The sequence below is a fragment of the Haliaeetus leucocephalus genome, unplaced genomic scaffold (assembly GCF_000737465.1).
Source record: "Haliaeetus leucocephalus isolate CR32 unplaced genomic scaffold, Haliaeetus_leucocephalus-4.0 Scaffold808, whole genome shotgun sequence".
NCBI lineage: Eukaryota > Metazoa > Chordata > Aves > Accipitriformes > Accipitridae > Haliaeetus > Haliaeetus leucocephalus.
Genome location: NW_010973244.1, coordinates 3,152,469 through 3,167,637, shown reverse-complemented (window position 1 = coordinate 3,167,637; position 15,169 = coordinate 3,152,469). Strand labels below are relative to the sequence as shown.

General features: G+C 43.2%; 1 protein-coding gene across 1 annotated transcript in view; it reads left to right on the top strand.

The window, feature by feature from the left end:
* The window catches only part of EGFR (epidermal growth factor receptor), a 44,803-nt gene that overhangs the window by 16,550 nt on the left and 13,084 nt on the right, over window positions 1–15,169 (top strand). Inside the window, exons 14-18 of the mRNA XM_010581812.1 lie at window positions 1,716–1,873; window positions 7,404–7,439; window positions 8,720–8,861; window positions 10,564–10,686; window positions 11,926–12,024. Coding sequence (XP_010580114.1) covers window positions 1,716–1,873; window positions 7,404–7,439; window positions 8,720–8,861; window positions 10,564–10,686; window positions 11,926–12,024 — 558 coding nt within the window. The remainder of the gene's footprint in view (window positions 1–1,715; window positions 1,874–7,403; window positions 7,440–8,719; window positions 8,862–10,563; window positions 10,687–11,925; window positions 12,025–15,169) is intronic.

Sequence of the window (15,169 nt, the reverse complement as noted above, 5' to 3'; positions counted from 1 at the left end):
GGTGTTACTTTTCTTTTCTGTCACCCATCATACATGTAATCCACAGTCACAGGCACTGTAGGGCCTTTCTTTTTTGTGTCTTTTTACAGGAAAAAAAAAAGGCTTACTTATGTATGTGATGATAAGGTAATTTGGCAAATATTTCAGGAACATGTAGCTACTGAACTGCCAAGTTGGCGTGAACAAATCAAATTTCCTTATTCAGAGGGGAAAAAATGTTTAAAATAGAGGATTAAAACAGTAGCTTTTTACCTTTTTGAAAAGCCATGATAAATTTGTGATCAAAACCAGATGTTTACCGAAAAATATGCAGGAAGCAGTTTTTACTTAAAACCATGTTCCCTCCTCGAATGAGGTTACAGTCAAGACCTAAGTTAAAGTAATTGCAGGTGTAAATTATGTTCAAAGACAGTCAATCAAAACAAAACAATTGGATTTTCAAACTTGTTTAACTATTCCAAAACCACACAAAAGCTCCTTCTAAAAAAGTCAATACAGTGTAGTCTTGCTAGTCATCCAGAGTCTTCCTGAATTTTGTTCTTTAATTTTGAGAATACTCTTTTGTGTTACAAAATGTCCAGTTTGGCAATGGTACAAAATGTTTTTCTTTTAATCAGATCAAACTCATATCTTAATTGTAAAATGCTAATTCTCATTGGTTTTTGGTAATTGAAATCAAATCTCCTGCTTCCGTCACAGATCCTCCTCTGTGCTACTTAACCCAACTCTTTAAACACCTCTTACCATCCCTTGCAGCCACTGAGGGTTCGACCCCTGCCCATCATCAGTCTGAAGAGTCACTGCTCAGTAATGTGAAGCATTTCCATCCTCCCTTCTAGCTTAGACCACCATGGCCTCAGGGATGTTATTAACTTTGTAAGCTCCTTCAGGGGGTGACCACCCCCTTGTTCCATATTTGCCCAGCATCCGGTAATCACTCTATTATAGTGGCCCTTAGACATTACAGTAATTAAAATAATCTTCCTATAGCATGTCTTGCTGTAGTCCCACTGAAACTGGCACTATGGATCTGGTCTGGGTTTGATTCATAGTAGAATTTGACCCAGATTTACTGGTTCCCCTGCTTGAAAATATTTAGGGCATTCCTGGTGTTGTTATAGTCTGAATAAAAACAGTTCTGCCAAAAATGGCCAAAGGCAATGCCTTTAAACACAAACTAAGTGCTTTTCAAAGTAAAAAAACCCACATGGACACCTTGAGTTGCCTGCATTATGCCCTATTTCTCCCTAACAGAGGAAAGAACCCACGCTGAGAAACCAGGAAAATTATGATTTGAGGCCAGTACTTCAGGGAGGTGTCAGCAGGTCCAGGTCCATCGTTTTAAATTGTGTGATGGTAGATTGCACCAGGCAGCAGCTGGGCCCTCTGCTTTTCAGCTTACCCCTTATCAAGGTGTCATTAAATTATGCCCCATTTTAAATGAAAAATGCAAGTTTTCCAACCAGGCAGAAGGCAGGGCAAAAAAAGCAGCAACACTGAAACTCAAGAAAATATTAGCTTTAAACATCAGGTACTACCTTTTGTATGGTCGATCCTACAAGAGCAAATACTTGCAAGAATATAAGGTAGCAAGGTAATAAAACCAGGTGATGCTGGCAGCTTCCAGCAGTGGAAGGCATTTAGATTTACTTTCTGAATTTCCTCCTGAATAGGCTGATGTAAGGGCATTATAAACAAGCTGTTTCTCTTTGTAGGGCCCTGACAATTGCATGAAGTGTGCCCATTTTATAGACGGCCCCCACTGTGTGAAGTCCTGCCCGGCAGGGGTTCTGGGTGAGAATGACACCCTTGTCTGGAAATATGCCGACGGGAATGCTGTTTGCCAGCTCTGCCATCCAAACTGTACTCGGGGGTGAGTAAAATCTTGGGCTGAATGGCGACAGTGGGGGAAAGAAATAAGGGAACAGCTCGTCTCGAGCTCTTTCTCTTCCTGACGGTCCCATTTCAAACCACTGAGAAGAAGAAATAGCAGAGAGCGAGGGAGGTCAGGAGTACACAGGTAATGTAAGCAGAGAGCGGCAGGCTTTGTAAATAGGAAAAGTTCAGTGGCACTTCTTTTTTACACAGAAGGGGGGAAAAAAAAGGAAAATGTTTTAGGGGGGTTAAACAGGTTTGTTTGTTGATTTAAATAGGAAACTTCCTGGAATTTTACAGAATGCACCCACCAGTGATGCACTTTTCTTTTTTTCTCACCTGGCTTGGTGCTGGGTCCTCTGGTTTTGGGAGGAACATCAGTGACATCTGGTGGATGCTGGGCTCCCAGGGCCTATTTTTTCTCTGCACCTTTCATTTTTTAGGAGGGAAATCCCAGTGGGACACCACAGTATTTTCTTTTTTATCTTCTTTCCATATGCTAGCACTTGGTCTGAGTTTAAAGCCTTGCTTGCCTCCTGACTATGGCTTTATTAATGGGCATCACAGTAAACCCAATCTCTATGAAGCATTTTTGTCCTCATCTGGGGGCACACTTAAACTGCCACCTGTCATGAGCTGTTAATCGAACTGTATTTAACCTCCATGACAATAACAACTGTCTCCTCTCTTGGTTTCCTACCTGCAAAGGACACGGGATGCGCAGTAGAAGGTTTTAGGGTTCCAGACTTGGCTGTTGGACTGTGACGCTTTCAGAGCAAAAAAACAGCCCACGTTTGCTGTCTATTCCTTCACAGGCCCCTGCCCTGTACCCTGCATGTCTGTCTGATCCCAAGTCCTCTGTAATATGTCTGTAATACATGTTGCAAGACAGAAGTTATAACATATTCAGACCACCCATCATCCCATTGTATATTAGCTAACTCAGCTGTCAGGTCACTAAAGAGCAGAGTGCACAGGCCCCCACCTTCATGGAGAAAAGGAGATGAAGGGTTAAACCAGCAAGTAACAGCCCTTCCTAGTGCTTGTAGTGAATTCAGTGCTCTGGTTTTCAGATGGTGGCTGTAACAGCCATGTGGGTTTGCCATGATTTACGGCAGTGTCCCCTGTGTTTTGTTCCAGTTGCAGGCAAGGGTTATCGGGGCTTCCCATCACATGCCTGAGAACAAATGATCTCAGTTGAAAAGGGATCTTAATAACTTTGCTCTTTATTAATGACCTCAATAGTCCTTACTGATGTGAACCGGCCATGGTGATCCAATATCCTTCTTCTAACTGGCCACATGGAAATGCAGCTGATGACTGGAGCAGCGTAATGGGTAACCACATCTGAGCAAGGCTTTCCACTGTGTGGCCTCGGTAGTGAGATCAAACTCTAGACCCAAATGATTGCAAACGTGGAGAACAATCTGCCAGACGTGGATGTAACAATGAGCCACGCGGTGGTTCTTTGTGCACAAGCAAGTTCCCAGAGCAGACTTCATCAGAAAAGTCAGTTCCTGCCTGGCTTTAGCAGTGGATGGGTGTACCACAGGAGTCTGGCAGGTGATGGGGGTAGAGTAAGGAGATGTTTTTTAAAATTAGGGGTATCCAACATATAGCTCAGTGTATTTGGCCCTGTGTTATTAAGGCAGAATATAAAAAGTTCAATTTCATCTCTTACATGAAAGAACTGGGCTAAGTTAGCCACAGTCAATATTGTGGACATGCTCAATGGCCCTGTTCGAGTTGCTGCCCAAATGTGGCAGAAGAAATAGGCTGTATCCCTGAAGGATACAGAGCTAGAAGAAGGTGCTGTTAGTATTTTTGCTTTACAGATGGGTCATTTGAGGCCAATGGCATTGATGGGTAGGGAGCCAGTGTCAGAGAAGTAATCTGGGAACGTGCGGTCTGGCGCAGCATTGTCTCCATGAAGGCAATCAATCAGTAATGCCACTTACTTCGCTTCATGCCTTTCCCTTCTTGTGCTGCGGGAAAGGGATCTGTTCAGCAGTGGGTGGAAAACATCTGTCTCACAAAGTTTTTGCATCCTTAGAAACCACAGTCTCAGCGATTTCTGCATGACAAGAAACAACAACTTCATTTCTGTCCCTGTCCAATTTCACAGCTAGAGCCCACAAAATCTTATCAGCATGATTAAGTGCGCTGACTTCAGTAGTCACGCAAGTAAGGGTTTCCAGGATCTGGCTCTGTTTTCCTTATTTGAAGAAGCTGCAAGTAAAGGGGACTTCTCTTCCCAGCTGAGCTTTGTCACAAACTTTGGTTTTTTTACTTCAGGTGTGCTTACTGGTAGTGCAGCGCTTCTTTTGTATTGCTGTGAAGAATCCTATCTAGTCTCATTTTCTTTACTGAGTTGGTTTTTCAGCCTTTATTAGAAAACAGAATGGAGAAAGCTTTCTTCTGCTCAGCCCAAAAGACCCCTTCTCTCCCATTTCTCCTGTAATCTCCTGGGGATTTTGTACACGAGCTTCCTGTTGCTCTGCCTCTAGTACAGCTGAGAAAATATGCTCCGATAAAAAGAGCAACATCCCAAAAGCCCTGGAATTACCACATTTATACCTCCAGCACCTAATGACACACACCAGCTTAATTAATCTGCTAGGTGTTTAAGGATTTGGTTTTCCCTTGCCACTCTCCCAGAGTACAGGAATTAAATTCAGCCACAGCCCCTGGAGTGGAAGAGCAAGGAGGAGAGAAGCCACTGCTGTAGTTAATAGCACTGGATGATGCGTCCTGCCTCTGCCTTCGTTACCAACACTATGTGTCTTGCCAGTCTTCATATTAAATGCCAGGGGATTTTTGGTGGGGGGGTGAGAAAGCAACCAGGGTTCCGAGAGGGAAGGTTGCAGCAGCACAGCGCAAATGTGATGCCTTTGTTGCACTCTGAAGGTTAATGAGAAGGAAGGGGCATAGGGAAGTTTTTGTAAGGCTCCAAAAAACCCAATGGTTTTCCATTTCTTTTATGACTGTGAAGTAACTTAGGCTGTTATAGTGTGAGTCCCCTCTGAAGGGCCATAAATCATAGCAACCTGTCTGTATTATATCAAATTAGGAACTATGGGTCGAGGAGAAAGTTGTTAAAATCTTGATGGATTTGGGAAATAAATAGCTGTGTCTGCACTGGGATGAGTAATATTTACATAGACAGATGAAATCTGAGTTCAGGATGCAATAGTTTTCAGGGACTGTGCACAGCACCAATTTTCCAATAAGTAGAGAAATATTTCAGAGACTACAACTGCTGCTAGATTCCAGCTGATATATCCATAAGATCTTGCGGCAGTTCATAACACAAGGTCACATTTCTCGTTTTGCTTTCTGTAAGCAGGAGAAAAACGATTCAGGAATGGAAAAAGAGATTGTTTAGATTCCATAAAACCTGGGTTACTTATGTTAGGTGTCATCATAAAATTCCACATTAAGAAAGACAGTTATATTTAGTCCTGGATGGATATTTGTCATAGGCTTTGTTTCTTCTTTGACTTGTGAAATGAATCAGAAAATCACATGGGATTTCAAAAGCACAAACTGATCTGTCATTTTCTTCCCTAACACCTTTTTACTTTATCCCACCAGAATTTATATTGATGGATTTCTGTGGGAAATAATTTTAAAAAAGAAGGAGACAGATGAAAATCTACACTTCTCCTGCTTCTACTTTCTGGTGTAGGAAAATAACTGGTCGGTCATTCCTCAGACTGTAGATGCTATACCCTCAGCCAATTTTTGGGTTTTGCTGTTAGGAAGTGCATGGAAGACTCGCCATCATAAAGTAGCATGGCAAACCAAAATTTTTAGGAAGAGATAATCTGAGGGACCACAGTCACATTCTGAAATGAAGTGAGGTCTTTTAATTTCACATCCTTATTGGGAGAAACTGCACATGCTTTGTTGCATTAGCATGTAGAAATTCACGTCCGGGTGGTAGAGCATGACAGGATGAGGTCTTGGGTCCTAGATCAGTTTTCTGTTGACCACCTGAGGAGAGAAGCCTGGTGCAAAGCAAGATACGTCTCCTGTGACCATAAGCAAGCTGGTGGTTCTGCTCTGCACGTGCAGCTTCTCTGTACTTAGTTACACAACTGAGCAAACAAACCAAGCCGTAGGCAGATGGGGAACGCTAACAAAGCTGGGCACCCAGTATCCGGGAACCAGTATGCACAGCCCTTCCAGCATGTCCAGGACACCAGGATGCACATTCTTGCATGGGAGCCCAGTGAACTCACAAGACCTTCCAGATGCTGGATCTTGGAGCACTGTGTTGGCCCAGAAACAAGGCAAATACACGAGGGAAGATCAGAGTAATGAAAACAAACAAACAAACAAAACCCAATAAAATGAGTGATTGCTTCACCTCTTCCTCCCCCAGTCCTAGATCAAGTTATGAGATAAGATCTGCAACCTCACCTGCCATTTTGAAATTTTTCTCGTTCCTCCTCTCGGTGAGAGGGAATTCAGAGCAGTTTTCCTGGCACAGGCTCACTCCTTATCCCCTACTTGACCTCCTCTGGAGTTGTTTTGGGATGATCCATTTTCTTTTAAGTCAGCGCAGGGAGCAGATACCACAAACTGGACTTTTCTCCTTGCTGTGCTCTGTTTTTCAGAGGTGATGTAACCCTCTCTGTAATGCTCTCCTTCCTCAGTAGACACCACAAAGACCACAATTCCCATGAAGAGTATACATCTTGTAGCCCAGCAGCACTTAGGGAATGCACGGTGCCTCACACACCCGTTAGACCATCAAGTGAATGCAGTCACTGTGTTTCCATCCGTGTTGTTTTTTTGCATTGGGCTGCCAAAATGAATTTTGGGCGTTTTAAACTCAAATGGAGGGTGAATGACTTGCTAGTAGAGTTTCTGTCTCTCTGGATAAGTGTTGTACCTGTTTACATTACCAATAACATAAGACCTTGGATTCTGAAAGAAAAATATCATGGACACATACCAACAGACTATAGCCAAAGGGAGTGCTGTCAAATCCTGTTTTCTGATGGGAGCGTATATCTGCTATCCAAGTTTTCCATTGCAATAGAAAGTCTGGAAATAGGCATATTTTACTTAGCAGGAAACAAGGATTATGCAGGAGAGTCTGCAGTGACACGTTTCCATGTGGCTTTCTGCCCTTGTGCACGGGAGAGGGTGCTTCTGTCCTCCTCCGCTGTCAGCGCTGAGCTTCTGCACTAACACACATGTCCATGCAGAGCCAGGGAATCCAGGTCCATTAGAATTTTGTGTATCTGTGTCCTCCCCCTATTCTACCACATGACAGAAGTTGTTTTAAAATATTCTTTAAACTGAGCATGCAGCATAACTATGCCTCTAGATAAAAGAATTTGGAGCAAGGCCATTGACTGATACTTAATAGAGTGAATGACTATTATAAATTCATATGTTAATACTTGGACTGCTGTGAAACACAACTTTTCAATCAGTAGCACTCTTCTTAGTTGGAATTATAGAAGTATGTACACCAGAGCTAATATGTTTGTAACGTTCATTTGTTTTTACAGGTGCAAAGGGCCAGGTCTTGAAGGCTGTCCAAACGGGTGAGTATTTCATCTGCTACAATTAACGACAGAGCTGGAAAGAATGCATGCATGTTTACATTTCCATGCTGGACACTGCAAGGCTGGGACTCAAGTTAAGTCTTCAGCTCCGTACAGGGAAGTGACAGATTAGAGCAGACTCCAATCTATAAAAATGATTTAAAGAACTAAGAAATATTCCTATTGGCACAAGACTCCAAAACCTTGTTCTGCTTAGCTTGTTTGTCAAGGTGAGACCTGGGATCTGTTACTGAAGAACAAAAGGAGGACCTGGAAAAAGAAAGAATTATGGGCTAGTGGCAGAGAGAGATATGTTTAGGATTGATATGGTTACCTGCATTACAGGGGATTCATCTCAGAGACCCAGGGCGTCTTTTCCAGCCCTGTGATCTATAAATCTCCAACCGCTCTGTGCACAGATGGGCGTTCATTCTTCACCAGATCTTACATCGCACTGTTTGGCCTCATGACTTGCTTAAGGTCACGCAACAAGTGAACAGGCTTCTCTGACTAAGAGAGAGTGATTTAGTTTCTGGCCACAGTCATGCTATGGCAAGACAAATTCAGCCTAGAAGTAGTGTTAAAACGTGACTCTATTTAATAGTAATCCCTGGGGCAACTTAGAAAGATCTGTGATGGATCTCTATGTACAGACCAGAAAACAACCTTGGAAAACAGGTTTTTCTTTTCAACTTAAATTTGAAATGACCCAGGCTCTAATAAAGAGGCAGCAATCTGTATGTACGATGTGGATGGTTCACACGTTACCTGGCCTCAGACATCTGTACTTGAAGAGGACCAATGATCTGAAGTTCATTGTGACCCTTACAGCATGTCCTCCCTAGTAATGGTGAGATGTCAGCTTCATTGCTGGAATCACAACTGCGTATGCCTTCTTGATATCACCTTCTCTCCATGTGTTTTGTGTGTATCTGATCACACGCAGGCTGCCCATGGCTGGCATATATAGGCATCACAGATTTGATGTTCGTGTGCTTGGTGCATTTGTCAGAGGAAGGAGAAATCCTCTCACTTAAGCCATGAACATCAGCTCAAATTGCAAGTTTGAGAGAAGAGTGAAGGCTTTGAGCAGGTTACTGGATGAGGAACTTAAAAATACAGATGCCCAAGATATCCGAAATGTCAAATAGGCTTAAGTGGATGTCCAGAGTGTGTGTTTGATCAAAAGCTATGGCTTCACGCAACCTCTGTATGTGTTTTTTTTAAAATCTTACACCTAAGCATTTTTTTCTCTTTCTGCACCCGCTCCTGTCTTGCAGCTCCAAAATCCCGTCTATCGCAGCTGGTGTCGTCGGAGGTCTCCTGTGCCTGGTGGTGGTTGGCTTGGGCATCGGCCTTTACTTGCGGAGACGCCACATCGTCAGAAAGCGGACCCTGCGCCGGCTGCTGCAGGAGAGGGAGGTGAGCGCCGCCGGCTCGGCTGCAGCACCGGCTGCTTTATGTGGGGCAGCGGGTGCCAGCCTGCTCGTACCAGAGAATTAAAGCACCACGCACCTGCCTTGTAACTCAACAAGCCCTTGGGTTGGCAGACACGGCGTCTGCCATGCTGGTCGGAAAAGAGGCGGTGTGCACCTAACACCTCCTCACTTAATCTCAGATCTGATCCTTCTGGATATAATTTTCAGAAGCTTTAGGGGATTTAGATGTCTAAATCCCAATGAAAATCACTGAGATTGTGTGCTCAGAAAAAACCTACGCCTTCAGGGTGAGGTGCAGTGTGTTTGCTGATCCATGCCACCTTGCTGTGTAGACTCTCAGCCTCGAATCGTTTCTCCCTCCAGACAAGCCTTGAGGCTGCTGTGGCAACTTGGGCGCTTTTGAAAATTCTACGCCTTGATCAGGCGTATGTCTGATCCTGAGGGAAAAAATAAGAGAGAAAGGAGAGGAGGGAAAGGAATTGAGGAAGTGTTTGTGCCTTGTCTTTGGTTTGTTTTTAGCACAAAAACCCCACAAAACCATCAAAGTGAATGGTTCACCCTGTTGGGCATGAACAGGGTTTCTACACTGCTTTTTGTTTTCTGCATGGTTTTCTGTGCTTTACAGCATCACCCTCTGGGTACCTCACATATAAAATAGCAAAATTCATTATCCTGGATTAAAGCTGCTCTTTTATGATTAGCCCCCTTCTCTTTCTAGTCCAATCCTAGTAAATAATTAGCAAATTGTATTTAGCATACTGCTAAAAGCCCAGTTGCAGCTTCCTTCTGTTCGGGCTGTGCAGAGTCAGCTGTTAAAATCCTTAAAAAAAAGCTGGCCTGCTTTTTAATGCACTACCTAACGATATTTTACATACCACTGTATTCTACAGTTGTAGAGATAGGAGAGTTCAGTTTGTGCTCAGCTCATCTGGACTCCTCAAAATGAGGATATTTCATCACAACAGAAAGGTTGCTAGCCCACTGAAATCAGATTGTATCTAGCTAAATACAGTTTCATTCAAAGGAAAGGAAAAGGAAAAATCACTAAGCAAAAAAGCTGATTTATGCATCAAAACAGTGTTAAATATCTGTCTGGAGGGCATTACTGCTTTTTTGCAATAAGGCTTAGATCAAATTTTGAAAACATCAATAGTCAATTTAACCCTGCCTGTTTTATTGAGAAAAGAATCACTCACAGAGTTTCAATTGCTGCTTGTAAACCCTGCAGTCTCGGGGAGCCACTGGTACCATGGGAATTTCATCCAGTTAAACAAGAGCAGACCTGAAAGGTTGCAGGTGATTCTTGCCCATTATTTAAAACACTTTTATAATTTATTCTCAAGTTTAAAAAAAAAAAATCTTCTTTAGGATCTGTGGTAATTACATTGTTCTTCATGCCATGTGTTTTAAGGCTTTGAAGTCAAAGCCTTCGTTTGAACAGTAGTATTCCTCCATTCTCCTTCAAAATGGCAGTTGCCACTCTGTGATTGATTTTACCTCTGAAACTTGGAGCAACTTTAGATATTTATTGCTGCAGGACAGAGTGGAGCTGTCCTCCCGTAAACTTCATGTGGGATAAAATGTTCATTATTTTAAAGGAAGGATTTATTTGCTTCCCCAAACCATGCTGCTTGCTGTCCTCCTAGACTGTATGTCCTTCTAACGTCATCTTCTCTCTGCACCAGCTTGTCGAACCACTGACACCCAGCGGGGAGGCACCGAACCAAGCTCATCTGAGAATTTTAAAGGAAACAGAATTTAAAAAGGTCAAAGTTTTAGGCTCAGGAGCTTTTGGCACTGTTTATAAGGTAAGATCACCATGTTTCTCTTCCCCTTTTCATCTTGCTCCCTCACGCAGAAGCCACCCAAACAAAGCATGAACTGGGAGCTGTGATCATTGTGTAGATTTTTGGTTTTAAACTAGATTTTATAGCATGTGTATATTGAATGGTAGAGAGGTGACTCGGTCATCATTAGTTGAGTTATGAATCGGGTAACATGGGAAGTTTTACATAAGATGTTGCCAAAGCCATACTGCTGAACCTGGAGGACAAAGATCTCAACTTAAAAACTACCACAGCCAAATACACCCTGTTGTGAATATTAGGAAAAAAAGAAATGCACTTGGTCAGCTCAGTGCTAAGCCATTTTTCTGTGTGGTCTGGGGTCTTGTTTTTAGAATTGTCAATCACCTTTTCATTAGAACTGACTCAGATGTGTGAAAATGTCTACATACCTTCAGCTGTGTAGGTCCACAAGGTATTTTTTCTCTTGGTGTTTGTTCCTCTTCACCAAGGTCCCCTTTTCTGTGCTCCTCCTTTTGTTCAGGATATGTGTTTCAGGCTTTGCCAGTAGTACTGAAATATAAACTGTAGATTCGTATATCTCTTTATAAAGCTCTCTATTCTGAAGCAGGCTTCCAGCTATGGCTAGGAACTTCAGGGGCACAAATCCCATTGACCTCTGAAAATGTGCACCTACCTTGCTGGGTGTGTCAGCAGAACGTCCTCACAGTGCCGTGCTGTTCATCTGCCACCTAAATAGCCTCCTGACTACAGATGTCGAGCACTGAACCAGTCAGACATAAACCTACCTGCCACTGCATATGGTTAGGACTGGGTTATTTGCACAGTATAGATGCCATCTTGTTTTTGTAAGAAAATGTCAATTCTTTTCATCCCATGATTTATAAATTGAAGTGGCAAGGTTTTGCACATGCAATTGCTGTGATGCACTAATTAATTAGATTTCCACCTGCAAAAGTTGTTGTTTATGCATCTCTCGGGCTATTCATACAGGGAAGGTAATCAACATGGTTTTTCAAAAAAATACAGTAGAGGTGACTGAAAGAGAAATACCACTCACTCCACTAACAGGATTTTGTTAACGCCCACAAGACATGTTTTTTGCATATTCTTGTTGTCTGCCATGTCTTCCCATTGCTCAGAATATTTAAGTCTACTCAGAAGATGTAAAATGTATAAGTAATTGGGAGAATTAACCTGTAGATGTGAGACTGAGTAACTCTTTGTACTTCTTTTTGGTAGGGACTTTGGATCCCAGAAGGGGAGAAGGTTAAAATTCCTGTTGCTATTAAAGAGTTGAGAGAGGCTACATCACCAAAAGCCAACAAGGAAATACTCGATGTAAGTTTTTATGTTTGTTTTGTCAAGTTGTCAGTGATCTGTGGGTTTTCCGCTATAACAACTAAAGGAATTTGGACTAAAGGATTTTGGGTGGGAAGAAATACTTTGCACCCTAAACTGCATTCTCCATCTAGAAGTACTGCACTTTGCAGCCCAGTCTGTGAAGTGCTTTTGTGCCTCCTATGAACCCCTTGCTCACAGTTCAGATACTGATGTTTTACTCGTGGGCTAGCACCTAAGGAGAGGTCAGGACTGTACATGTACAGCTAATTCCGTTTTCTCTGTTCTGATGTTTCAGGCCTTAAACTGTGGCATTCATTGCCATTATGGCAGTAGAACTAAAACCAGTAACAACATATCTAATGATTTTTGAATCCTGACATTGCAGATTGTCATAAGCTAGTTGCTTGGTTACATAGCATTAAATTAACTATAAATCCAAAAGAAAAAAGTATCCCAGCTGTCTGATTTCTCTGTCATGAACAGCAAGAAATTATCTTGCTTCCTGAAAGAGGCATGGGAATTTTATTTTTTTTCTTGGATATAGCTCATCACTTCAGAAAACAGGGAAAAAGGCTATGGGATGCTGTTTCAGGAGTTTATAAATGTGTGAGTTTACAACAGGTGAGCCAGAGCCCTAAATACAAAGTTCCCTGAATGTGAAGTAGCTAAAAATCTGAACTCTGTTGCTAGATCTGAAGCCATACAACATAAAGCACCAAAGATATTTATTTATATACGAGGAAAGGAAAATGCTGAGTGCGGAGAGGAGCACTCGGATGTTCAGTGTACGTTCAGTTCAGCTTTCCTGTGCTGTGGTTCAGTCCTCAGTGACAAGAAACGCGGGGGAGTGGGGGGGGTGTCCCCGTCCCCTGTTCAGACCTTCGAGCCCTGAGCTGGAGCCTGCGGGGTCACTCTGGAGGACTGGTCAGCCCAGGGACTCTCCAGGCAACACAGTGTATTTGGTACAGATGAAGTCTTTAAGCTTCTCCTTGCTATACCTGCATGAGCATGCCTCTAGAAAGCGTAGGTTGGAAGCCTGGATTTGGCAGGGCCTCATCTATTGAGTGCTTCTTTGCAGGGAGAGGGCGCACATCCCTGGTATGTCCCAACTGGACCTGTGAAGTGCAGGTCCACGGCTTGGGTCAGCCTGTTTGTGTGGAAGTGATGGTCCTTCAGCCGTGGGGAAAAAAAATGTGGATTTTTTTTGTTATTATTATTTTGGTAAGAACTGAACCACTTTAGCAGGAAATTTATTTAAAAACAAATAAAAATCCAGCTTTGGACAGCAAATGACACCTCAGGTAGGAAGGCTCATCTCAAATGGTTCGAGGTGGTGAAGTTCTTAACAAAAGGCCAAGTCTCACCATGAGAAGTGTCAGGATGAATGGCTGTGAACAAACCTACCTGTGCTACCGATGCTAATAAAGCACACTGGATTTTTCCAACCACCCCAAATAAACAGTGTTATTCCAGTACATTACTTCAACAGAGCATGTGTTACATACCATATGGTTTGATACGTGTATTGCAGCAATGCAAAAGAATAGGTAGTCCATCTCAGAATCCGTACACGAAGCATCCTGATTTTAGTTTAGTTAGACTGCAGGCCAGTCTCAGCCATTTCCTAGCTCCCTGACCCCTGCAGCCCTGGTCCCTGCCCCTCGCCTGCCTGCGGGCAGGCTGCGGTCCCTCCCTTCGCTGGCGTTCCTGGATTGAGGAGCTGGCAAAGATGCTGCTCAGCTGCCCGCCCTGAGCTCTGCCCCTCATTTCCCTCTTCACAATGATAAGAAACATAACACAGTCTTCACAAAGGATGCTTTGGACTTAACCGCATTAAATTCCTGTATACTGAAGGAGGGGTTAATGAATAAGCCTACAGTACTGCATCCTGCCTTCAGATCAAGATAGTCACACGACAGGGCAGTAGATGCAGGGACTGCGCACTCTTTGGTGATATCAAAGTACTTGCTCTTTTCAAAGAAGTTTCTGTAGCATATCCCCACGTTATCTCTTCCGTTGAATTAGGATGCTTAACAAAAAGCTCTTGCTTTTTTCAGTCCTGTTCATTTTTTAGATGATTTGGTTGGTGGAATTCATTCTGTATTTCAGGAGAAAATTTTTAAAAATACAAAACCGGTGAAAGAAGTCAGAGGAATGACTCAAAAAGCTCCTCTCAAAACAGATTTTTGCTACACAACCAACTTTTCAAGGTCACTGAAACCTCAGAGATAATAATGTCCAATTAAAGATGATTTGTCTTACAGAAACACACTAGGTATAGAACAAGCACAGCAGCTTTAGCTCATATAATCCAGGCGAGCTTTCGCTAGCTTTATTAGGGTAGGGCTAATTCAAAAGATTGTTGTTGAATACCAAGCATACTTGGAGCAGGTCAGAGCGTACCGCAGAGATTTCCAAGATAAACAGTTGAAACAAAGGCCCACTTTAATGTCTTGGGCTACTTAGAGGGACTCACGACCGCACAATAGCTCCCTTCTGCTCCCTGCGAGGAGGCAGTGGCCTATTTTAGTTTGCAGTATCGAATGTAATAGGCGGTGTCAACGCTTGGACACGCTCCGAAAGCTGTGTGGCCCGTACGCCCACCCCGCTCTCGCAGCATCCCAGTTCTCAGCCCCCAGGTCAGCCCTGCGCGGGCTGCGCAGCAGATGGGCAGTGAGAACGGCTCCGACTCTGCAGATTCCACACCCCCTCCCCCGCCGCTGAAATGAATACAATATGGATCTGAATCCCAACAGGAAGCAAGGCAAGGAACAGACACCCTTCATCAGTACGATGGCTCAGTTGGGAAGCCTAGGGAGATGAGCGTGTTTTGGTCTGTTTGCATCTGAGCATCGTATAACGGATCTGCAAGATTCTCTGAAAAATGCTACCACAAATATCTATGTAACTGAATAGCAGATTGTGTTCTTGCTTTGTCTTTCCTCAAGGTAGCCCACAGAATCAGTGCTATCCATGACAGAGGGTTGTTTTTCAATGACCTGCTCACATGCTGCAGTAGGTTGAGGAGCACTTACCCAAATCTGCTGGAGATCTTCTTTAACCTGGCTGCCTGGAGGCCACTTTCATCCCAGGGGTTCCAAAACAAGGATACCAAATGCAGAATTAGCACCTCAGAAGAAGA